This window comes from Pempheris klunzingeri, chromosome 6 (genome assembly GCF_042242105.1).
Source record: "Pempheris klunzingeri isolate RE-2024b chromosome 6, fPemKlu1.hap1, whole genome shotgun sequence".
NCBI lineage: Eukaryota > Metazoa > Chordata > Actinopteri > Acropomatiformes > Pempheridae > Pempheris > Pempheris klunzingeri.
Window position 1 is genome coordinate 8,014,051 of NC_092017.1, and position 21,582 is coordinate 8,035,632.

Consider the following 21,582-nt stretch of genomic DNA (forward strand, 5'->3'; position numbering starts at 1 on the left):
GAACTTTATTGTCAGTGCAATATGGGTGAAAAATGATGATGTTTGGGCTCTACTGATTCCTTAAGATGTAAGGTTTTTTTTTTTACAGCAGGATCATGTGGATGAAAATGTATAAATGTGCAGTTGTTGGTTTAGGTAAAGTGGACGCATTTATCTTTGTCTTGATCTGTCAGTCTGTCTCTGCGCTCGGTTTTCTTGTCGGGAAAGCAGACCACAGGTCCCTAACGCCTCCCTCTCTCCGTGTAACGTGTGAATAATAGGCTGCACCACCGGCTCCTATAAACATGTTGTTGACGCCACAGTCAGTCAGAGATACCTGGTCGGCCCTCCGGCCCCTCTGACGCGCCGCAGGAGAACAGCATGTTAGCAGATAACCGACGACTGTTGCTGTTGCGAGCCCTACTGAGCATCTGTGCCTTTAAAGACTTGTAAGTGCGCCTCTATCAGAACCCGCAGTCAACTTCCCACAACTCCGACGCGCTCGGCGAGAGGAGTAGAGCTACCTTAAGCATAAAGGCACGGGCTCACCTTCACAGCTAGACCCATGGAATAACAACTATGGAATACCTCTGGATACTGCTGTCTGTCTTTTTACAGTTAACCTTCCATCCAGGTAAGACTGAGCATTTGCACTTGATGCGCCACTTTACGCACGCAACTTGTTGCTGCTCACTTTTGAACAATAAGGGTCGACTATCTTTTAATGCCTGCATGTGTTCAGCTCCTTTTAGCCCACGAAGGTAAAGATAATCCACATTCTAGGGAACTGAACCGCTCCACTTGCTGCTCTCCTATCGCCTTCTTGTGCTGCATTTCTCCACTCTTTTCTTTGTTCTGGGTGGTGGTGCAGCCGGAGCGGAGGGCTGCTGATAAGACAACCTGAAGTCACTGAAACCTGATGAGGAAAGTGGATACTTTGGCTGATGATCTGGATGCTGGCGAGCTACTTTAATAATGAATGTCTTATTCAGAGAACAGGGCGCCATTAACAGAAAAAAGTAATCAACCAGTGGAGGCAAAGTAGGATGCTGAATAACAGACACGAGTGCGATGCAAAGAGACTTTCTGATAGCGCTGTGCTCATCTTTATCATAACCGTCATTATGGAAATATATCGGCAACTCCTGACTCCTCGGAAGCATGCGGACGAGCCGCCGCTATATCCAACAACAGTTTGGCATGCTTGCGTAATTTCTCGCTTGTTTGATATATTATATTCACATGTATGACCTGAAGACTGAGCGCTTTAGATCTTTGCCCCGCAGTCCGAGCTGGTCTGCTGTGCTTTGCTCCGCGGATGGATTTTGAGAACACCTTTCAACATTTATGTCCTGGCAGCATCTTCGGAGTCTAGCTGCAGAGGTCAGGGTCCATAAACACCCACTTATTGTTTTACTGCCTTTTCCCACAAATAGCCCGCGTCCTCTGTCTGTTATTATAAAGGGAGTCTTTATAGTCAGTGTCCACGTGAGGCCACAATTCAAAGACAGCTTTTTTTTTTATCTTGTCGGGAAATATGAATTTGGGATTTCCCCCAAGAGATAGCTGGCTCGTTTATGGAAAGCTGTACTGGCACACGAGTGGAAACAAGTGTTGCTGTTTAACTTTGCGCTCCGCCGCCCTCTCGGTGCGCCTCCTGCAGCTCAGAGCGGCACCACATGGACCCGTTTGCGTCCGACCGACAGCTTGGTGGTTCTGTCCGTGGATGCGCCCGTTGATGTTCACGCCATGTTGTTATCATCAGGGATTTTGACCGCCACATCTCCAGGCAGTGTGCACAGGCTTGTCTGTCATGTGATGCAATAAGGCACGCCATGAAGTTTGCCATAAGCCCGTTTACGCAGGCCAATTAACTTTTACCATGTTTTCCTCTGCTCTATGACGATTTAATCAATACAGAAATATATCATTTAAATTAATAGGACGGAGAACTTGGTTTCATGTCCCTCAGTTAGTTCCTGTAAATTTCAGTTAGTCAAATATTTACGCACATACGCGGTGAGTCTACAAACACAGACGCCATCAGCATTACTGACAGTCTCTAAATAGACCCCTCTTCGTAAAATGATGCATTGCTGTTTGCTGTTATGTGATTCTACCAATAAAAGTGTTTCAGATGAGTCTGCCACACCCTTTTCACGTTGTCTCTCTTCATGACAGATCTAAATATAGCCATTGAAGTGCGGAGCGTGGGAACGGGAGGATATTTAATTTCATGCATGAAATGTATTATTTTATTGTTTCAAAGAAGGGATAGGCTAGAGGGAGAGAGCAGCAGGCTGTTTCACACTCCTACTGTAGTCTCATCAACAGAGGAAGCTGCAGCCACATCACAAGTGGCTTCAGCAGAAAGTAGAGGCTGAGTGCCCCCACCGTGGTGATGTTTCCTAAAGGAACAAAAAGACATTCACTTTCCCCACCTGTTTTCAGTTGGTGCAGCAGATACAATCTTTAAATCACCCTCCCCTCCACCCCACTCCATGGCATCAAGTACAGCTAATGCTACCCACATTTGTTTTATTCTAAACTGTTACTGGCAACACATCAAGGAAATCATTTCAGGTTTACTTGTATGCAAACATCATTGGATTGCCTCAGCTCTGCGATTACAGAGATCTGCTCAGATATCAAAAGGTTGAGGGTTCAATCCCTGCTGTCAGGCCAAGCCTCTTTACCTGCATTATGATAATAGTCAGAATTTAAAGGCTCAGTCCGTCAGTTCTTAAACAATTCAAAGGCACAGTCACATATTGCGGTTGCAGTTGGAGCTGTAGATGAAAAATAAAAATGTTTGTGTTTCTCAGATGATCAAAATAATCATATTTTTGCTACTTTGGCTCTTACAAACATTAATTATCTGAATGAACATTTAATGCTGCGGTTCCCCAGGAGGCCCTAAGATTAACTTGCTGGGTCACAAGATTATTTAAGCTCTATTTTTTTTTGCTATATACTTGTGAAATACTGTATGTTGTCAACCTGACCGGCTCACAGCTGGTGTCCACATCGATGTTACAAGTAGAATTCGTTTTGGTTTTGAGGGGTCACACGCCTAAAAGTTTTAACTTAATTTTTGCTTAATGTCTTAAGTGTTTAACTGTTCATCAAAAGACACCTCAATGTGGAAGTGAGAGCCAGTACAAATCCTGAGTTTTGAAAGTGGAGAGGCAATCCTGTCATCTGCATTTGGATCAGGGAGTGTGTCTTTAAGCAGTTTAAATGCCAAGGAATCTTGTGGGATCGTAGGTGTTGACACATCTTGACTAGCATAACCCAACTTCAAGGTTCTTCAAATATTGATAAAAAAAAAACCTCAGAATTATCTAATCAAATCTTGTCAAGACTTTGGATTGCCCCTCACTGTCAGCCTCATCCTGCGAGATGTGAAATCTTTTCCTAATACGTGTGGTGAGAATGGGGCTTCTTTGTTACATATGAACAACACAAAATTGGCTTGTGTTGATTTGGGCATTTTGATATGCAGATATCTCTCTGTCTCATCACAGGCAACACCAAACCCACAGTCACCCCGGCCGACCCCTACATTGTCGTCTCGCTCAGTGCACCCTTTGAGCTGCGTTGCCAGGGTGTGAACGCGATGCAGTGGCAGAGGGAGGACCGGCCGAAGGTGCGGGGAGAGAAAAAGACAGATGGGATGTCCACACTGCGCATCTCCAAGGCTCAGCCTGTTCACATGGGCCGCTACATCTGCCTGGAGGAGAGCTCCAAGGAGACAGCCTCCATTTACGTCTATGTGAAAGGTAGCTGAAAGCAGCTGTCTGTGTTTGAATGTATTTAAGTGATTACATGTGTGTGTGTGAGAGAGAGGAGGAAGCAAAATGAAGAGCAAGTGGAAACAGCCTGCAGAGAACAGGAGAGGAAATCAATTGGCATTACTTGTTGTAGTGACTGGTAGCCGCATGTGTGGGTGTGTTTGCAGAAAAAGGTGTTCATAACTTTGCCCCGGACAGGTACAGTAAATACTGCAGCTATTTACCAAGTGCATAACTGAGCTTTACTGTATTTCCTACTCTGTGTGACTCCACATACCCTTGGCCCACTGCCATCTCTGCAGGCTTGTATCATGTGTTGATCATTCACCCCACAGTCCACACATCTACCTTTGAGGCATCAAGGAGTAACTACCTTACAGATGAGAGGCTCAGATGTAGCATTATTAAAACATAATTAGTCTGCTGATGAACTTTTGCAATAAATTTAAAGTTTGAGTTCGATGGTTGGACAATTCAAGTCTTTACGGCTCTTTGCCTCTGTAGGCAAAAACAAAGACATCTTCATCTCTATCTGTTTAGATAACTAAAGCTGGATAAAAAAAGCGACAGCTGAGTCATCACTTTGGCAGATCAGTCTTTGTGTCTGTTAATTCCGCAAATTTGGAAAAAGAAAAGTGGAATAACAAGATTTAAAGTCTTAATCCGTAAGATTTCAGTTATGATTTGGCAACACCTCTGGTTACCAGAGTGTAGTTTAATACTACAGGTCCCAGATTTCTAGGTGCAGCAAGCAGCTGCTTGTCTAGAAAATTTCAGTTTGCGCAAAAAAAAAAAAAAACATGAGTCATATGAGGTGGAGTTTTCTTGTAAACAAACAAAAGTTATGTTTACATTCAGGGTTACCTGTGTTGTGCACATGCATGTGGGTCCTCCTGTACATGTATGAGACAAACAAACCGTGGACCCACTCACAGGGAAACAGTTCGATAGTGCTACAAAAATCCACAGGGAACCTTTAAAGGTTCACTGAAGCTTCGGTGCCACTGGATACATGAAAAATGACAGCAGATAAAAATATCAGATCTGCATGTAGGGGATTGTAACCTTCCTCAAATCAATACATGAAGCAAACGTAAATACTATATTTCTGTCATTGTCGTCTACAATTTGAGGTTTGACTGGCGCTCTCTTAATTTTACTATTTAGTGGTACCTGAACCAACTTCTGAGGTTTGAATAACAGTAGTGCATGGATTCGCATTTTCTGTTTCAGATTTTCTGGAAATTCAGATACACAGTTACATTTGGATTGAAACCTGACTAGTGAGATTAAAGTACACTGGATTAGATGCATGCAATGTTGTCTGTAAATCCCTCACGCATGTCAAGGCAATTTGAATCTAGCAAGGGAATGGCAGACTCCACCACTAAAACTGAGAGCTCCTCTATAGAAGGGTAATCACTGAATGCATATACATTGAATGGCTATTACATCTGAAGTGTATAACTAAGTGTGGCTGTGTCATAAACTAAAACTTCAGCAACTGAGTGTACAGCTCTGACACCACCTTTGATGTGTGATTGCATTTTTTTTTGGCAGATCCTGACAATCCTTTCAGAAAATCAATGGTGTTCAACATTCTCACTCGTGTGGGAGATGATGTTTCCATCCCCTGCCTGGCAACTGATCCAAGTCTGGACAACCTGCGCCTGGAAACATGTTCGAGTAGAGCTCTGGCCCCTGGTTTCCAGTTTTCTGCAAGCCTGGAGCAAGGCATCATCATCTACAACACACAAAAGGCCTACGAAGGTTGCTATGTGTGCACAGGAAGGCTCAAGGAAGAGTACGTCAAATCACATGACTACATCCTGACAGTAAAACCAGGTAAAGTGGTGTAAACGCATGTATGTACATAGGTGTGCATCTTTGCTTCAAAAGCTCACTGACCCTGCTTTTTTTCCCTTTCAGTCCCCGTTGCTCCTCCTGTGATTGAGATGCAGACACTCAAAAGAGTGATTCTTACCCGGAATGAGAGTCTCTCCCTCACCTGCAACACCACTAACGTCAATGGAGAAATTAAGCTAAAGTGGGTCACCCCTCCTGGCTCGGTGAGACCCCTTCTGCCTTTTCTTTGCTGTGTACTGTGTTGTGTGAGTCAGATTCAACTAGGAAATACTGCACATTGAGTACTCCCATGATTCAAAAGGGTTTTGATCACTTTGGGATTCTTATCCACCACCTGTCCACCACCACCTTAAATATCTTAAACAAGAAAACAAGCCTGAGTGACAGTCATGAGAAAAGTGGTTTCGTAATCTAAAAACATTCAGATTGTTTTTACTGAGAGGTTTTCTTCCTGTGCACCTGGTATTAGTGGTTGTCTGTTCTTATGAAAGAGATTGAAAGGGGTCAAAGTTCATTTTGTCTACGCTTCAGGATCTTGGCTGTGTGTGTGTACGATGTGGACTACCGTGTGCGTGTGTGTGTGTGTACTCGCATGCAGGCGGTTGTGTGTCTGTGTCAGGATAGACATGCAGTCGGGGTTAATCTCTAGAGATCTCTGGGCGTTGACAGGGTGCCGTCTGGTATCCACAGCAACCAGCAAAGGTTGACGGTGCTTCACGTATCCTGACGGAGCACTTCACCCATGTGCGCAGCACCACGTTGCACATCACGGCGGTCAGACCTCAAGACGCCGGGAGGTACCAATGTGAAGCTGAGAATGAAAAAGGGGTCAGCTCGCAGTCGGTGTGGCTGGATGTCTATGGTGAGTACTTAATGAGACTTGCTCTTAGCTAAAGCTGCAGCTGGTAACTTAGCTGGTAATTTAACTAATCATTGTTATCATTATTATAATTGTTAACTAACATTTGAAACTGAAGAAAATTTATGAAATATCTGGATATTTAACTGGTCTATGAGGAGAAATCTGAAGCAGAAGGAGTGATCTGTCAATCAGTCACTCTTCTTGAATTTTGTTATATTTCATTTCTCCCCTCACAAAATGACTTACAGCAGCTTTAGAGACAGAAGTAGAAGGATTCTCCTAAAAAAAAACAATGTTTAGACTTTATACAAAAATAATCCCTCAATCATCACAAATGGCCCACCAGAAGTGTGTGGCAGTGTCTGTATCTCCCGCCCGTCTGTATTCTCTTACTTTGCTGTATTTGGGACATTTCTGGCCGTGGGTGTGTAGCCACCAGGCAATAACAGGGCGCAGGGTGTGTAAAAATGTAGCAACCAGGTGCCAAATTGTAAGCTCGCATCCAAGAGGCAAAGGGATAGTTTGACATGTAAGAAAATATGCTTATCTGCTTTCTCACCAAGAGTTGGATGAGAAGATTGCCACCATTCACATCAGTCAGCTTAGTATAATGAGTGGAAACAGGGAAACAGATAGCTGAAGCTCAGCAATTAACATGATATGTTTTAGCTGTTCAATAAAACAACACAGCAATCTGCTTCCCCCTATTTTCAGTCTTTATGCTAAGCTAAACTAAGCACCTGATACCTGTAGCCTCATATTTAAGAGCCAGACATGCAAGGTAATCTTTTTATCTTACTTCCAGCAGAATGTAAATAAAACTTTTACTTTAAATGTATATATGTGGAGTGGCTCAGTAGGCCTATGTGTTGTATTGCCTTGTATCTTTGTACTGTGAAGTCTTCATATGTATGTGCTGGATGACCCTGTGACTTGCCTGTAAGTCTCTGGACCAACACCATCTAAATCATTTAATTGTAGTTCTGCAAATCCTGTAATAACATATAATTTCCTCATTTCCTCAGAAAAAGGATTCATCAGCTTAACACCCACAAGCAACAGAACCATCCAGGTCCGTTCAGGTGAGAGTTTGACCTTAAATGTTGACATGGAGGCTTATCCAAAGCCACACACCTTCGCCTGGAGCTTCATGGGACACGAGCTGAGGAACACAACTGATCATGTCATCACCACATACAGCCACGAATACAGGTGAGCCGACGCACAAACACACACGTGCTTTACTTGCCACATAGATGAAAATGTTCATTAACTTCCTTCAGTGGAATTTTACACCTTTGGTTTGGCTGCAGGTAGTGTGGATGCTGACGCAACAGCTGCACTTGTCACAGCTTCATGAGAAATACAGCTAAAATTCAGCTGAAAGAACAAGCATCGGGATGCTTGATCTTTCATGCATGGTTTTAGGTGAAGGGGGATCTGTCGGAACATAAATGGCTTTCACAGGAAAAAGAAACCATGAAATATCTGCAGAAATATCTCTATGCTGCAGATAGAAATATTATACAATGTTGTGCAACGCTGCATGCTCAGCGTAATGCATTTTAGCTCACACTGCATGGTGTTTGTTACATACATTTGTTTCAACATCGGGGAGAATAGGACATGACCTTTAAGCCGATATTAGACTATAGGCTATATTAGGAACGTAATTGTTAAACCCCATTTTTACGATGTAAAAATCAATACATCCGTATAAAGTGTGGGTAAAGGATATTGCTTAAGTATCCTCAAAAATAATTAGAAACTTGTGATTGACTTTTTTCTGTTAATGCTTTGCATGTGTATACTGTCAGTAAATAGACACTAAGTACAGAAAACTACCAAAAGACTGGTTATATTGTAATATACAAATGTTTGAGCATTTCAAGTTCTTCCACAGACATCAGTGACGTGAATCATCTGTTGTTGTTTTTTCTGTAATGCACAGTAAAAGCACATTTTTTACTGATGTTTCCAAAAGATGTATAAATGCATTCATACTAAAAATGTCATTTCTTTGTGGTTAGGTACAGCAGTGAGCTGAGGCTGGTGCGACTGAAAATGTCAGAAGGTGGAGTTTACACCTTTCAAGCCTCCAACGGTGATGCATCAGTAAACCACACATTCACCATCTTTGTGATCAGTAAGTGCTGTCATAGATTTTTTTGTAAAGGTTTTTTGTTCCCTTAAGCCACATAGTGAATTTCATTACTCCACGTTGCATCAATCTTCAGTGGCTGACATGTGGGAATAGGTTTCATTGACCTTTCTGAGTGAAATGAGGTCTTTACCCCACCCTCTATCCATTCATAGATCACTAAGGTTCATTGCGCTTGAATAAAAAGCTCTCTGTTGCTTGTCACTTATCTCGTACCTGGCATATTCTGACATTAACTTGTGTTTGTTAGGTAAACCTGAGATTGTATCCCATGAGGGCCCAGTGGATGGACAGGTGCGCTGTGTGGCGGAGGGGTTCCCTGCCCCGCAGATCACCTGGTACTACTGTGAGCAGCCCTACATCAGGTGAGATTTATAAAGGCCCTGAAAACCTTTTTTCTCAACCACCCTCTTACTGTCAGTGATTTGGGTGCTGCACCACACACACACACACACACACACACACAAACACACACACACACAGGGGCTTAAGAAACAAAATAACAGTGAGAAGTAGAGTAGAGAACAGTAGATGTGATCCTGTATTCCATTCACAAACTTTATCCACATTCATGCATATTCAAAAGTAAAAGTTAACCTTGACTTATACCGAAGTTAAGAAGAAAAAATAATTAGCGAAAGAAAGATTATGCTGGCCGTGTGTTATGAAGTGCACTGAGCTGCAGGATGTCAGCCTAAAGTCATTACAGGGATTGGAGGCTGATATTAGCTGGACTGGTCATCAGCCAAACCAAAATCAAAAGCAGCTCTGTCGTGTGTTATCTGATCAACAAAATGCTCTGAAGCAATCCAATTATTGTTTATGTTTGCTAACAAACATAATTGCTTTTGGCAATGAGGTGTGCATGTCTGGGTGTTCCACTGTAGATACAAGGTGGCTTTTCAGTAATACTCCACTGATGATCGTTTAGGCTGTGGAAACTGTGTTCATTTGGGGAATTTTCTCATAATTCTGCAAATTTCTTCTTTGTTTGCACAAAGCACCCACCGCTTCAAATCTTACTCAATCTGCAGTTTCACATTCAACCCTTTACAAAATGATAAGTAATGTAGTTCACACTACAAGGTCACACTACTACAGGCATATTTAATCGAGTCAGAAATGATGATGACGGTGGAATGTGGGATTGTGGGATTTGACTGGGGCTGACTTGTGATTGGTTGTGATAAAATGACCCCCATGTGACAGGGAATTGGAAAGAATTGATTTGTGATTGGTGCGGGCCCAGGACATCTGCCTGGATTCAACTGGACGTGGCTCGTCCTGTGTCAAACATAAAGTGTGTCGAAGGAGGAGCAACTGGTTGCTATAGTAACACCAATCCCAAGCAGCACAGGCGATGAATCATATGTGATTATCCAAACTTAATCCTGTCATTTTTTTAACTAGGATCAAATCCAATTAATGCCAATTACACACAAACATGTATGAACAGAAAAAGACAGTAATGTGACCTGAGTGAGCAACTAACCAGGGAGTGCTTAGACAACAGCTGCTTTTTATGGTGCAGTGACATATGGAGCCCTTGGCCTTTTTTTTTGCACATTTCACCTTTGCCTTATGAGCACAGAGGGAATTCCCTGCTATTATTATGAATTTTGGTGTAACTAACTTCTGGCAATATACTGAAATATGAGGACATGTACCTGTGGCTCTGTATATTGTGCAGAGTTATGTTATTCACACAAGTATTTTCAAGACTCAGGAAAAGAATGTGTATCTTTCAGAGACTCAGGGCAGAGGTGTCTAAGCATCTTGACATGAGACAATTGGCGAATAGCTTTGTGATCCCATCAGCCCCATGTCAACAATGTATAATCTTCTGCCTTCAGGTGCTCCCAACAGGTGAATGCCACCCAGGAGGAGCACAATGCCATCACCATCACACTGTTCAGCCCCTTGTTTGGGAAGACGGAGGTCGAGAGTCGGGTGAACATCAGCTGGGGACGTTTCAATACTCTGGAATGTGTGGCTACGGTGGAAGGAGAGCAGGCCTACACACTCTTTTCTATCAGTGGTGAGTTGAGATCACTTCTAAGCACGCTGCCCTAAGTGAACTAGGACGCTGTGTGTAAGTCCTAGCACAGTTCAATAGAGGGCCACGTGATATTGAAGGGGGCGCCTGTCAGTCTCATGTTTTGTTGTTCATTTGATGTAATCCTCTGCATGTCCTCACCTTCAGATTAGAACTAAGCACAACAGAGTCAACAGTACAAGAGAGGACATAGAAGGCAGGAAAATCTTCTTCTTTTGCAAATTCTGCAAATGTTTGTGCACCTGATGTTGGTTTAATTAAAACTTAGCAGAGTAATCTCAGTGACGTAAAAAAAATTCAGTCACTCCCAGCTCTGTGGACTAAAAAACAAAGTTATCTTTGCTGTTCCTGCCCTCTGTAAACCCCACATGGGATTTAATCCTCAGATCCAAATATTTACTACAAGCATGATTTTGGCAAGGATTAACCCATAGGCCTAAATGTGGTCTTACAACCAGAGGTTGGTTGTCCATAATCTGTTAGGTAAACATTAGCAAGGAGAGATACCTCAGACGTGATTGGCCACGATAAGATGTTGTCACTTACAGATAGGAATCAGCTTTAGTCCTTTGTTTACTTTATGACTCCAAATCCGCCCTGTTATAACGGCTTCCCCATCTGCTGTACAGTGTCCTCAAAGTGGCGTGAGTGCAGGAACTGAACGTACAGCAAAGTTGTCCCTGTCCGAGCCTGGAGACCCGGGCTTATGCAGGACACGGGGGGCTAACTGTGGCTACAGCGGGTATGTGGGCGAGCAGTATGAGGGAGGAGAGTGTTTGTAGCCAGGCAGGACAGGCCTTTGGGAGCGTGTGCCCAGTATTTTTGTGCTTCACAGAGTAACAGCAGACCAGGCGGAGGCGCTGAGAGTGTGGAACACAGTAGGAGTTCTGGCGGTGTTGGGCGTTCTGGGGCTGTGGGAGGCTTGGAGGTGTCAGTGAGCTGCAGCAGAGAATACACAGAGCTTTAGAAACCACTGACAGGTTTACAGGGGATTAGTTCCTGCAGACTCGGCATTCTCAGATTTGAAGTGGAGAGAAAGCTCCTTATCTCTAAAGAGCTTATTACACCCCACTGTACAGAGGAGCAAAACAATAAGGCATCACAAACAGCCAGACACAAAGGAACAGAACCCTGATTACTTATAATTACTCACCACCACAGCTGTAAAAGCAGTAAAATACTACAAAGTCAAAAGGGATTTTAAGCATTTAAACAGAAATTAAGTGAATAATAAAAAGTCCTACAGTGTGTATACATATATAATTGTTTGCTGTGATTTGACCAAAGTGGGCAACACTGTGATTTAGCCCTCTATGGCTTACCTTAATGCCCCTGTGCAAGTTCATTTAGAGCGTAAACATGGCAAACCAATGACAGAGTTACTGACTGACTCCATTGTCGCTGCGCTTGTATCTAACATGATCATTTCTGTCTCCCTGCAGAGAGGACTGTTCCACATGATCTGTTCTCTCCTCTGCTAATTGGCTCTGTATCAGCAGCAGGCATCCTCTGTCTCGTCCTCATCATGTTGTTCTACAAGTACATGCAGGTACAGTAAGAGATCTATGCACTCACACTTGCCCTGCATGGCACACTCTCCAATTTAAAGTCAAGTGTAAAAATGAGTAGAACACGTTGAACCTGCATGATTTCATTTGTAACAGTTATTTATGCTTTGTTATTTGTCTGCATTCGTGCCAGAAACCCAAATACCAGGTGCAGTGGAAAGTAATCGAAGGCATCCATGGAAACAACTATGTGTACATTGACCCCACCCAGCTACCGTACGATCATCAGTGGGAGTTTCCTAGAAACAACTTGCGTTTTGGTGAGCGCCCTGCACTCCTCTATCAAAACCATCTGCAGTGTGTCTGCTGTATCATTAATTCGTCATTTCTGACACACTGCTGCACTGAAAGTCCTTGTGTTCATGTCTTAGGTGTAAATCACAGTAGGATCAGAGTGGTGTGGAGATAAAGGCGGGTTTGTCTCAGTAATAAAGCCTAACAGTGCAGTCGGCATGACATCACCGCTGCCACTCTCGGGGTGATTGACAGACACTCTATTTTCTGTGTAAATGGACACAGCCTTAAGGTCTGTCTTCACCACCAACCAGTTCCACGGCTCATTAATGACGAAACCTTACTCCCTCACTGCAAACAAAATATTGTTGACATATTCTGGGTGTTGTTTTTAACAAACCTCCTTAAACAGGATCCTGCGTGTCCTGGTGACTATGTCCACAGCCCCAGGGCTAAAACTGATGTTGTCCTAGGAACGCTGGCAGGGGGCCAGCTTGTGGCATGGGGAATGACAGTTTTGTGTGTGTCTTCAGGCAAGACGCTGGGATCTGGTGCATTTGGAAAAGTGGTGGAAGCCACTGCATATGGACTCTCCAAAGCAGATTCAGTCATGACGGTGGCTGTGAAAATGCTCAAATGTAAGCACTGTCAACACACATGCAAATTAAGAACGACAAACGCAGCATAGCTATTTTCACAATGTGACAAATATACTCAGTAGCTGCGCCCTTTTAAGAAATGAATGAAAAGTAACATATAAATACTTTGCCTGTAGGTGTTCAGGCAGCCCTTAAGAACATATTCTCATTTGATGATTTGCATTCTGCTGCCGAATCAACATATTTCATTGTTGACACACACGTTGACACATTGTTATTTTAATTAGCCTCCAGCAACGACCTGTTTTTTTTATCCTGCTAATACAAGCTCAAGATATGTAATCATAGTTCAACCATGCTGATTACTTTCCAATTTTTTTTTTTTTTTTCCACAGCAAGCGCTCATGCCACAGAGAAAGAGGCACTGATGTCAGAACTGAAAGTCCTCAGTTACTTGGGAAACCACATGAATATTGTCAACCTGCTGGGAGCCTGCACTGTTGGAGGTGCGGCTGCCGTTTCTGTCCTGCATTATTATTTAACACAGTGGAGTGAAACTGGAAAATTTGGGGATTGTCGACAGAATTTAAGCAGATTCATTTTTTTGTGATTCTTCTTGTCACTATAGAGCTTTATTTCACCAAATTACTCTCTTTTTCATGAGCTGCGTTTCTTTGTGTGCAGGCCCCACACTGGTGATAACAGAGTACTGCTGCTTTGGAGACCTCCTTAACTTTCTACGCAGAAAGAGGGAATCCTTCATCTGCTTTAAGCTTGAGGAAGACTGCTACTACCGCAACGTCATGCCGCAAAGAGATGCTGCTGGGTCAGGTTCTTTTTTGTGTATAGAGAGTGGTTTATTGTGTGTTGAAGAGAAAAGAGAGTATTTACTATCCAGAACGTGCGTAGGAGGAGGGTATTTGGACAGCAGCGTGCTTATGTGTGGCTGTGCTCAGCTGAGACCAGACTGCTCCTTTCCTCTTCACAGTGACAGCTTGAACGGCTACATGACCATGAGGCCTTCTGCTGCTGGCAACCCGCCGTTCAGCTCATCCTCTGAGAAGAGACGCTCGCTACGCAAAGGCAAGCAAGCCAGCCATTCATCAAATCTCTCAGTTCTTAAAAAACACAGAAAAGTAGTAGAAGTCAGACTCATACCTTTGCAGCAAATGTAAGCGTTGTTCTTTTTGTCCCCCCAGGTGGCTCCCAGGTCGATGCAGATGCAGAGAGTGAGATGTTTGACGAGGATGGTCTGTCTCTAGACACTGAAGACCTTCTCAGCTTCTCATACCAAGTAGCCAAAGGCATGGAGTTCTTAGCCGCCAAAAATGTGAGCATCAAACAACAACTGTTGCACTTGATTTTCGGATAAAACTCAAATGATGTCTGACTTTTTAAAATGCTGAGCAGGTATCATGTTTCCACAGCTAGTAAACGGATCTAAAACGCATGTTGGAGCATGCTGTTGAAAAATGTATTAGCTGTGGAGGCATGATACTGTGGCCAGTAAGCTCATCTTTCAGTGTCAGTGGTTGTGTGTTACAGAATCAAGTGTGGAAATCTAGTACCAAACCGCATTAGAAAAAGCACTTCATTCATGACTTATGTGATATTAATGATTGGTCACATATACTGTATATATGTGTGTCATTAGATCTTAAAGGCAGTGGTGCATTTATTTTTCAGTGTATCCACAGAGACCTGGCAGCCAGAAACATCCTACTGACTCAAGGAAGAGTGGCAAAGATCTGTGATTTTGGTCTGGCACGAGACATCACCACGGACTCCAATTATGTAGTCAAAGGCAATGTAAGTCCGCACGAAAGACATGACATGAGATGTGGGAATTTGAAATGAGTCAGGATATGTCCAGTGGCGTCCATCATGAAAGTTCCCCTTCAACATGCCATCCTTGTCTTAAATCAAACCCTGTCCTGTTTCCCTCTTTGAAACCGACTAACTCAATTTGTGAAGCAAAAATGTGTTTAGTGGAGGGCCCCTACTTAGTCAATCATGTCTTTACTTGCCAGAGCAACTATTTAAGAAACTCCTGAGGAACTGTTCCAATTCACTAGAAAGGTAATTTTATCTATTGGTGTGTTGAGACAAGTTATCAAGTGGACATGACTAATTATATAACATATAACATAACTGTTTACAAAGTGAAGATTTACACATCACTGAAGTAAAACACTGTTGCCTCACAGACAGAAAATTACTGTGGAGTTTTCACATTATCTTGTGTGGGTTTTCTCCGGGTACTCTGGCTTCCACCCATCCACTTAATGTATCGTTTGGCTAAAACTGTTATTACTTGCGGTTATGTTACCGCTTGTGATGCCACATGCCTGTTTAGTTGATTGCATTGATCAGACAGCACTACAGATGTTTCCAAGTTTTACACATTACCAAAGGCTTTACTAGCTGAGGCATTTTTATGTTTTAATTGTACAACCTGATTTAGTAAATAACTTGTAGTTAGTAAGGACTTTATGCGCGATGGTGCAACCCAATCCAGAGGTCTGAAAAAAAACAAAATATCACCCAGTGGGCATCTAATGCTCATCGCCTTTATTTTTTTGCAGTAGGATTCACAAGTAGCTGAGTTGCCAGATGTGCCTGTCTGCAAGACCTACCTACATTTAAATTCCCTTTCGTCATATTTACATTCTTCTGCCTTTTCGTAGTGGCCTTAGTTGTATCTATTTTATTGCCATGCTACTTTATTCAGCATTAGCCACAAAACATAACCTTGTACATTAAACTTAAGATTTATTGTGCCTCCTAGCAAGAGCTGCATTTCTAAATGATTACTCTAGCTGCAAAATTGTTGCTATGTGCGTGTGTGTGTGTGTGTGTGTGAGAGAGACAGAGAGAGAGATCTGTCTCAGGCGTGAGATCTGTGGCTGTATTTTTCATTAGTGTCAGGTAATGTTATGGGTGTTGCAGATGATTTGAGCTGTGCGTGCTCGTCAGGTGAAGAATATGTGTACACCTGACATGTGGCACAGTCTGTTCATGTAGCATTCCTCAGGCCAGAAGCAAAGTGACAGAAGCAAAAAAAAACCCCATAACTGGGGATTTCAAATTTGGAACAAGTTCAACTTTCCATCTACTGACTGAGTGCTTTTCTTTCAGGCTCGTCTGCCAGTGAAATGGATGTCTCCAGAAAGTATCTTTGAGTGCGTGTACACATTTGAGAGTGATGTGTGGTCCTATGGCATCTTGCTTTGGGAAATCTTCTCACTCGGTATGCCTCTCCATCCATTGTGTTTGTGTGTGTTTGTCTGCCTCTCTATGTGTTTTCAGAGGTGCATAATCTAACTAAATCTGCCCGCTGAATGTAGGAAACAGCCCGTATCCTGGTATGCCTGTGGATGCCAAGTTCTACAAACTTATAAAAGAAGGATACAGAATGGATGCTCCAGAGTTTGCACCCAGTGAAATGTGAGTTGTTGTTCAAGTGAAATATGAGTGTGTGTAAAAGGTGTTGAAGTGAAATGCAAGTGTGTGTAAAAGGATCATTGGATAGCTGGTGTGATTGGAGAGGTGGAGGTGGTAGGACTATAAAAGAATGCAATGTGGGGGGTTTGAATAGCTGCCTGCTCTCATCCTGTTGCATTTGGCTTTGCACAAGCATAACTAAAACTAGGGACACGTTAAAAAGTGGAACTGAGAACAGATAACAACACACACAATACAGAAAAAGAAAGAGGATGCAAAGACTGTGCACAAATAAGAGTGTTTGTGTGTTTGTATGCTGCCGTGCAGGTATCACATTATGAGGTCCTGCTGGGACGCTGACCCCTTCAACAGACCCCCCTTCAGGAAAGTCGTGGAAAGGATTGAACAACAGCTCTCAGATGCAACTAAGCATGTAGGTTGCACCACTTTCATATTGTTTACTTTCACTATACAATGTTCAAAATTCCATTCCTTGAAAATGAAACCAGGCTTCACAGGCCGTTCAGCATAATCAGGAGGTGGTGAAATAGAAGTGATCACAGAGTGGTAAAAGTTTGTGTGTCGTGGTTCATCTGATATTTCTGACACAATTTTTGACCTTTCATAAACAGAAGACCGTTTATACATGTAGAGCAGCATGAAGCTAAGCATAGACCTCTATGTTAACCAAGACTCAGGGACGCTTGGCTCATTATACTCTACAACTGTTGAAACTTCTACAACTGTTTTTTATTCTTTGTCTTTTTGTTTTTTCTGCTATAAATTTTCACAGTTAACACGCCAGGAGTGTGAGTGTAAGACTGCTGCGTTTTTATAGTCACCTCCTGAGTATAAAAGCCTGATTCAGCTCAGGATTTGGAACCTCTCACAGCATTAGCAGAGGTGTTTTACCTCTTAACTTGGCTCATTTACTTATGCTACATACAGGGGCCTCTATTGTTTTCATGATGGTCTTCTTGCACTCCAGCAGTTTTGACAGTTCTTTGTGACATGAGCTTCAAAGAGATATAGACATCTTTGGACATAAGTAATTCATTTTCTCACAGAGATAGAGGAAAACATCTAGCTTGGCAGTTCCAACGGATGGCAAGTTGTGGTTTAATGGGGGGTGGCTTTTGCACTGATTAAACAAACAAGATATAACTAGTTACATTGAGCTATAGAATGATTGTTTTTTCAGTTGCTAAGCTGGCATGGCTCCAGGGCTGGCAGTGTTGGTTTTTGGGCTCATCACTTTGCTCCAGACTGAAATATGTCAGCTCCTATAAAGAGGCTGACATGAAATTTTGCTGTACAATTGCTGCCTTCAAATTGAATTTGTGACCATATGAGTTACAGCGTGGGAATTTGTGTATGTGATATTGAGTTTGAGGTTACTCCATGGGAACACCGTTGCCAGGCAACATGGGCGCCAAAAGACTCCTCGCTATGTAGAGGCCACCAAGGCCAACAATTCAGCTAGCTAAAAAGCGGGTAATGTAACTTTAATGCGAGGCCGTTGGAAATGCCAACATTTTCCTGAGACGTAAAATTTCTAAGAAAAGCAATATATGACTAAAATGACAATATATTAACTTACTGTCCACCAGATAATTAACCTTCACTTCTGAAGTCGTGAATACCACAAGAGGGTGTGTTCATATGGATTCTTAATGTGAACGCAGTGAACAAGACCGTGTTTGAAAGCACTGTTTGTGTGTTGAATAGCTACTTTTAGCATTTTAACTATCCCACTGAGCTAAAATCGTGAAAATTTTTAGGATTGTCATTGTTAGCATGCAGATGTTAGCATTTAGCTGAAAGCACAGCCTAAGTACGGCCTCATGTGGCCCACTTTTAGTCTTGTTTACTTTTGACAGACAGGCTAGCTGTTCACTGTCTCCTGGCTCCGTCTTCACAATTAAGTTATTAATTAAATAATTTGATAATTATGACAGAGCTCTCTGCAAGACAGTCAATCAGCATCTTTCCCAGAATGTCGGACTGTTCCATCTGCAGGATTTAATGGCACATAAATACGCCAAAGTTTGATATTGACAGAATATCAATAACCCTGTGTTCCCTTCCTGCTCTTTCTCTCTACTACTTCTTCCTTATCTTCAGATTTACCTGAACTTCAGCTCCAGACTTCCCATAACGCCCGGAGGCAGGGAGGAGCCCAGTTCTCAGAGTGCAGCTTTTTACCGTCTCAACTCCGCCGGCAGTAACAGCGCTCCGACCCAGCCCTTACTGGTCCAGCACGAGGTCTTCCTGGAGGGCACAACCCTCCAAGCCCAACGGGTGTAAGGACCCACCCAACCTGTCTGGCTGCCTCATAAAGTGCCTGTGATGTTCCGCCACAAACCACCCAACCACTACACCCGCCCACCGCCCCGGTACCTTCAACATTTGTTGTCATGTGTTGCAGATGGAATGGTAATTGCCAGCTGTTACCAGGGAGAACAACAAAGGACGAATGGCTTTTATCGTTGTTCCCACTGTTATTGCCTCATGATTAAAGGGAGGACAGTTGGACTAATGCTCCCCTGCTCATAGCTAAGAACTGTTCTGGCACCAGGGAGGGTGGAGGGACATCAACTGTTACTCTAAAACTATCGTCACATCCTTACACTGTTATCTCTTTTGTTATTTTTCCGTTCCGTTACATTTTTCCTACACATTTCATAAAAGTTGCTTTGTTATTTTTTTAGCACTCCGAATATAAATGTTTCTTTCTATCTATTCGAGTTTTTTTTTTCTTGTATTTTGTTATTCTTTGTTGTTTTTCTGTCATGGATATTTATGTAGCGTTTTTATTTGGGTTGGCTGTTGCAATTGTTGGAGGGAAAAAAAAGCACTTGAGGCACTTGAACTTCACATCATTACACACACCACACAATGCAGCTTTCTCTTCTTTTTTTTACTCTTTTATTGTCAGTATTATTTCAAACTGTTCAGATCTATGTTTATATGAAGGAGATACTTATCGGGGGCCAATTTAAATTGAGATATCATGACACTGGTATATAAGCTATTAGAAAGCATGGTCGGCCATGCTTAGAGTCCGTAAGTGCTTCAAGTCAATTAGGAAATGCATTTCTGCTCTTTTTCTGTTGGATGTCACAACCTAGATCAGTCTTTACTGGACCTATTAACACATAACATGGATCAACCCATGATTACTTTACACACACAGTTGTCTTCAGAGATATGGTATAGTTATGGTATAGACATGGTACGCTAGCTTTTCATTTATGTGCTTGTTGACTGTATATGTGTACATATCTGTAGGTAATGATTTTAGTTATTGCTATCCGATGAGATGGGAAGAGTCAGAGTTAAACATTAGACAAAGAAGACACTCTGAGAAGCCTGTTCGTCTTAGCTTTCGTTTCAGATGCATGTAATGCAGGTGTATAGTTTCACTTTTTGACAGCTGGACTGCTGGAGAGTTTTCTTTGTAAAGGTGTAAATAACTGTTCAGGTTTATATGGTTGCTCTCCTGCCACATCCAGTGTATGATCTTTGTTTACAAGCATGAGACAGGTACTGCCATTTCTGAGATGTGTTTTCTCTGCTTTTCACCTTCTTCCCCTTCATGAAGGAGCAGGAAACGGGAACCTTTCTGTTTTGGCTGAGAGGCGATGGGTGTGCTTTTGCCCATGCTATTGGTGTAGTTCTCCACTGTAGGGTATATATTATGTGCTGTATAAGGTCAGGGTGATGCTCATGTTAAATGCCATTAAGGTATTCCCTGAGGTGACAAACCAGAGGAAAACTGAGGCTCTTCAAGGCTCTTTTCGGATATGGACACTGGGTACAGAGCTCAGTCTCAGCGTGTTGGTCATCTCATTGTTCTCCGACCAGTAGCTGGTTTCCGAGCAGTCCTTCTCTTCTTTGTATCCAGCTGTTTCCTCCGTCAGAAGTGGGACTTTCAGCACCTCTCAGCCAGCAGTCTGTATCAGTCCAGACCATTATGATTCCCACTGGTGGATGTTGCTGTGAAAAGCACCAGGAAAGTGTCCTGTTTGTGTGTATGAACATGTGTGTGTGTGTGTGTGAGAGAGAGAGAGAGAGAGAGAGAGAGAGAGAGAGAGTATGCACGTCTGCATGTCTGTGTGATTGCAGAATTAAAAGAATTACTGTCAAGAGGTGCCACTACTAAAGATTCATCACGTTGTTTAGGCTACTAAAACCCCACAGTCTTACTGCTCGGTCTTTTTGTAAATATAAATGTGCGTATCTTGTAAAGTTCTGTTGATGCTTTCGAAGATGTTTATCTTAATGAAGATGTGGTACTTTGATGCAGAATTTTATTATGCTGTATTTTCTTATGCGTGCACAGATTTCCAACTGTAGATCCAACTGGAAAAGCTGCTTGTGTCTCTGTCACCATGGTAACTTAAACCGAAGAGATTCAATTTGGCTAAAGTGTTAATTTTGGCTAATTCATTATTTCAGCCATTTAGGCCAGTTCACTTGGTAACTGCCTCAGCAAAAAAAGACAAAACTGCTCCTATTGCTCACATAATATAACCAAAATTCATGGCAATATCAATAAAAATTATATTATTATATTTTACAACCAGGAAAAAGATGTTTCAGAATAATAGAGATTATTTTTCATTTTACTGCTCCCCTTACATTTCCGCATCTTGCTACATATTTATTAAATCTGAGGCTTTAGTGTTACTGTGTAAATTTGATGTGTTGCTAATACATGTGTCAATGTAAATAAAATTGTGTATACTGAATTCCCAATGAAGCGTTGTCAGTCCCTTTTTACATCCTTGCTCACAGAAACACATCAAACTGAACAACCTTCCAGCTATTGCCATTCTAATTTCTGCATGGTATTGGATAGAAATCTTTTTAATGGCTGACATATGACAGTCATTATGTTTTTGGTGCAGTGCCAGCCATCTGCATGTGTGTCTGTGTGTGTGTGAATGCTCGTAGCAGGTTGTCCCCTGAGGCGGATGTGTGATTCAGATCATCTCTACTTTGCTGTGATATGAA

General features: G+C 42.4%; 1 protein-coding gene across 2 annotated transcripts; it reads left to right on the forward strand.

Moving 5' to 3' along the window:
• Positions 1-330: 330 nt before the first annotated feature.
• kita (KIT proto-oncogene, receptor tyrosine kinase a) lies at positions 331-21,310 on the forward strand. Of its 2 annotated transcripts, none has more exons than XM_070831958.1 (21): positions 331-613; positions 3,507-3,761; positions 5,334-5,618; positions 5,703-5,842; positions 6,309-6,501; positions 7,527-7,713; positions 8,532-8,647; positions 8,913-9,027; positions 10,516-10,700; positions 12,161-12,267; positions 12,420-12,546; positions 13,054-13,158; positions 13,515-13,625; positions 13,804-13,945; positions 14,108-14,202; positions 14,319-14,449; positions 14,806-14,928; positions 16,258-16,369; positions 16,467-16,566; positions 16,891-16,996; positions 18,688-21,310. In XM_070831958.1, the coding sequence occupies exons 1-21, from the start codon at positions 559-561 to the stop codon at positions 18,868-18,870; spliced, it is 2,973 nt and encodes a 990-aa protein (XP_070688059.1). In that variant the 5' UTR covers positions 331-558; the 3' UTR covers positions 18,871-21,310. The 2 variants fall into 2 exon arrangements, with proteins under 2 accessions (XP_070688059.1, XP_070688060.1); XM_070831959.1 differs by having other exon boundaries at positions 6,330-6,501.
• The last annotated feature ends 272 nt before the right edge of the window (positions 21,311-21,582 follow it).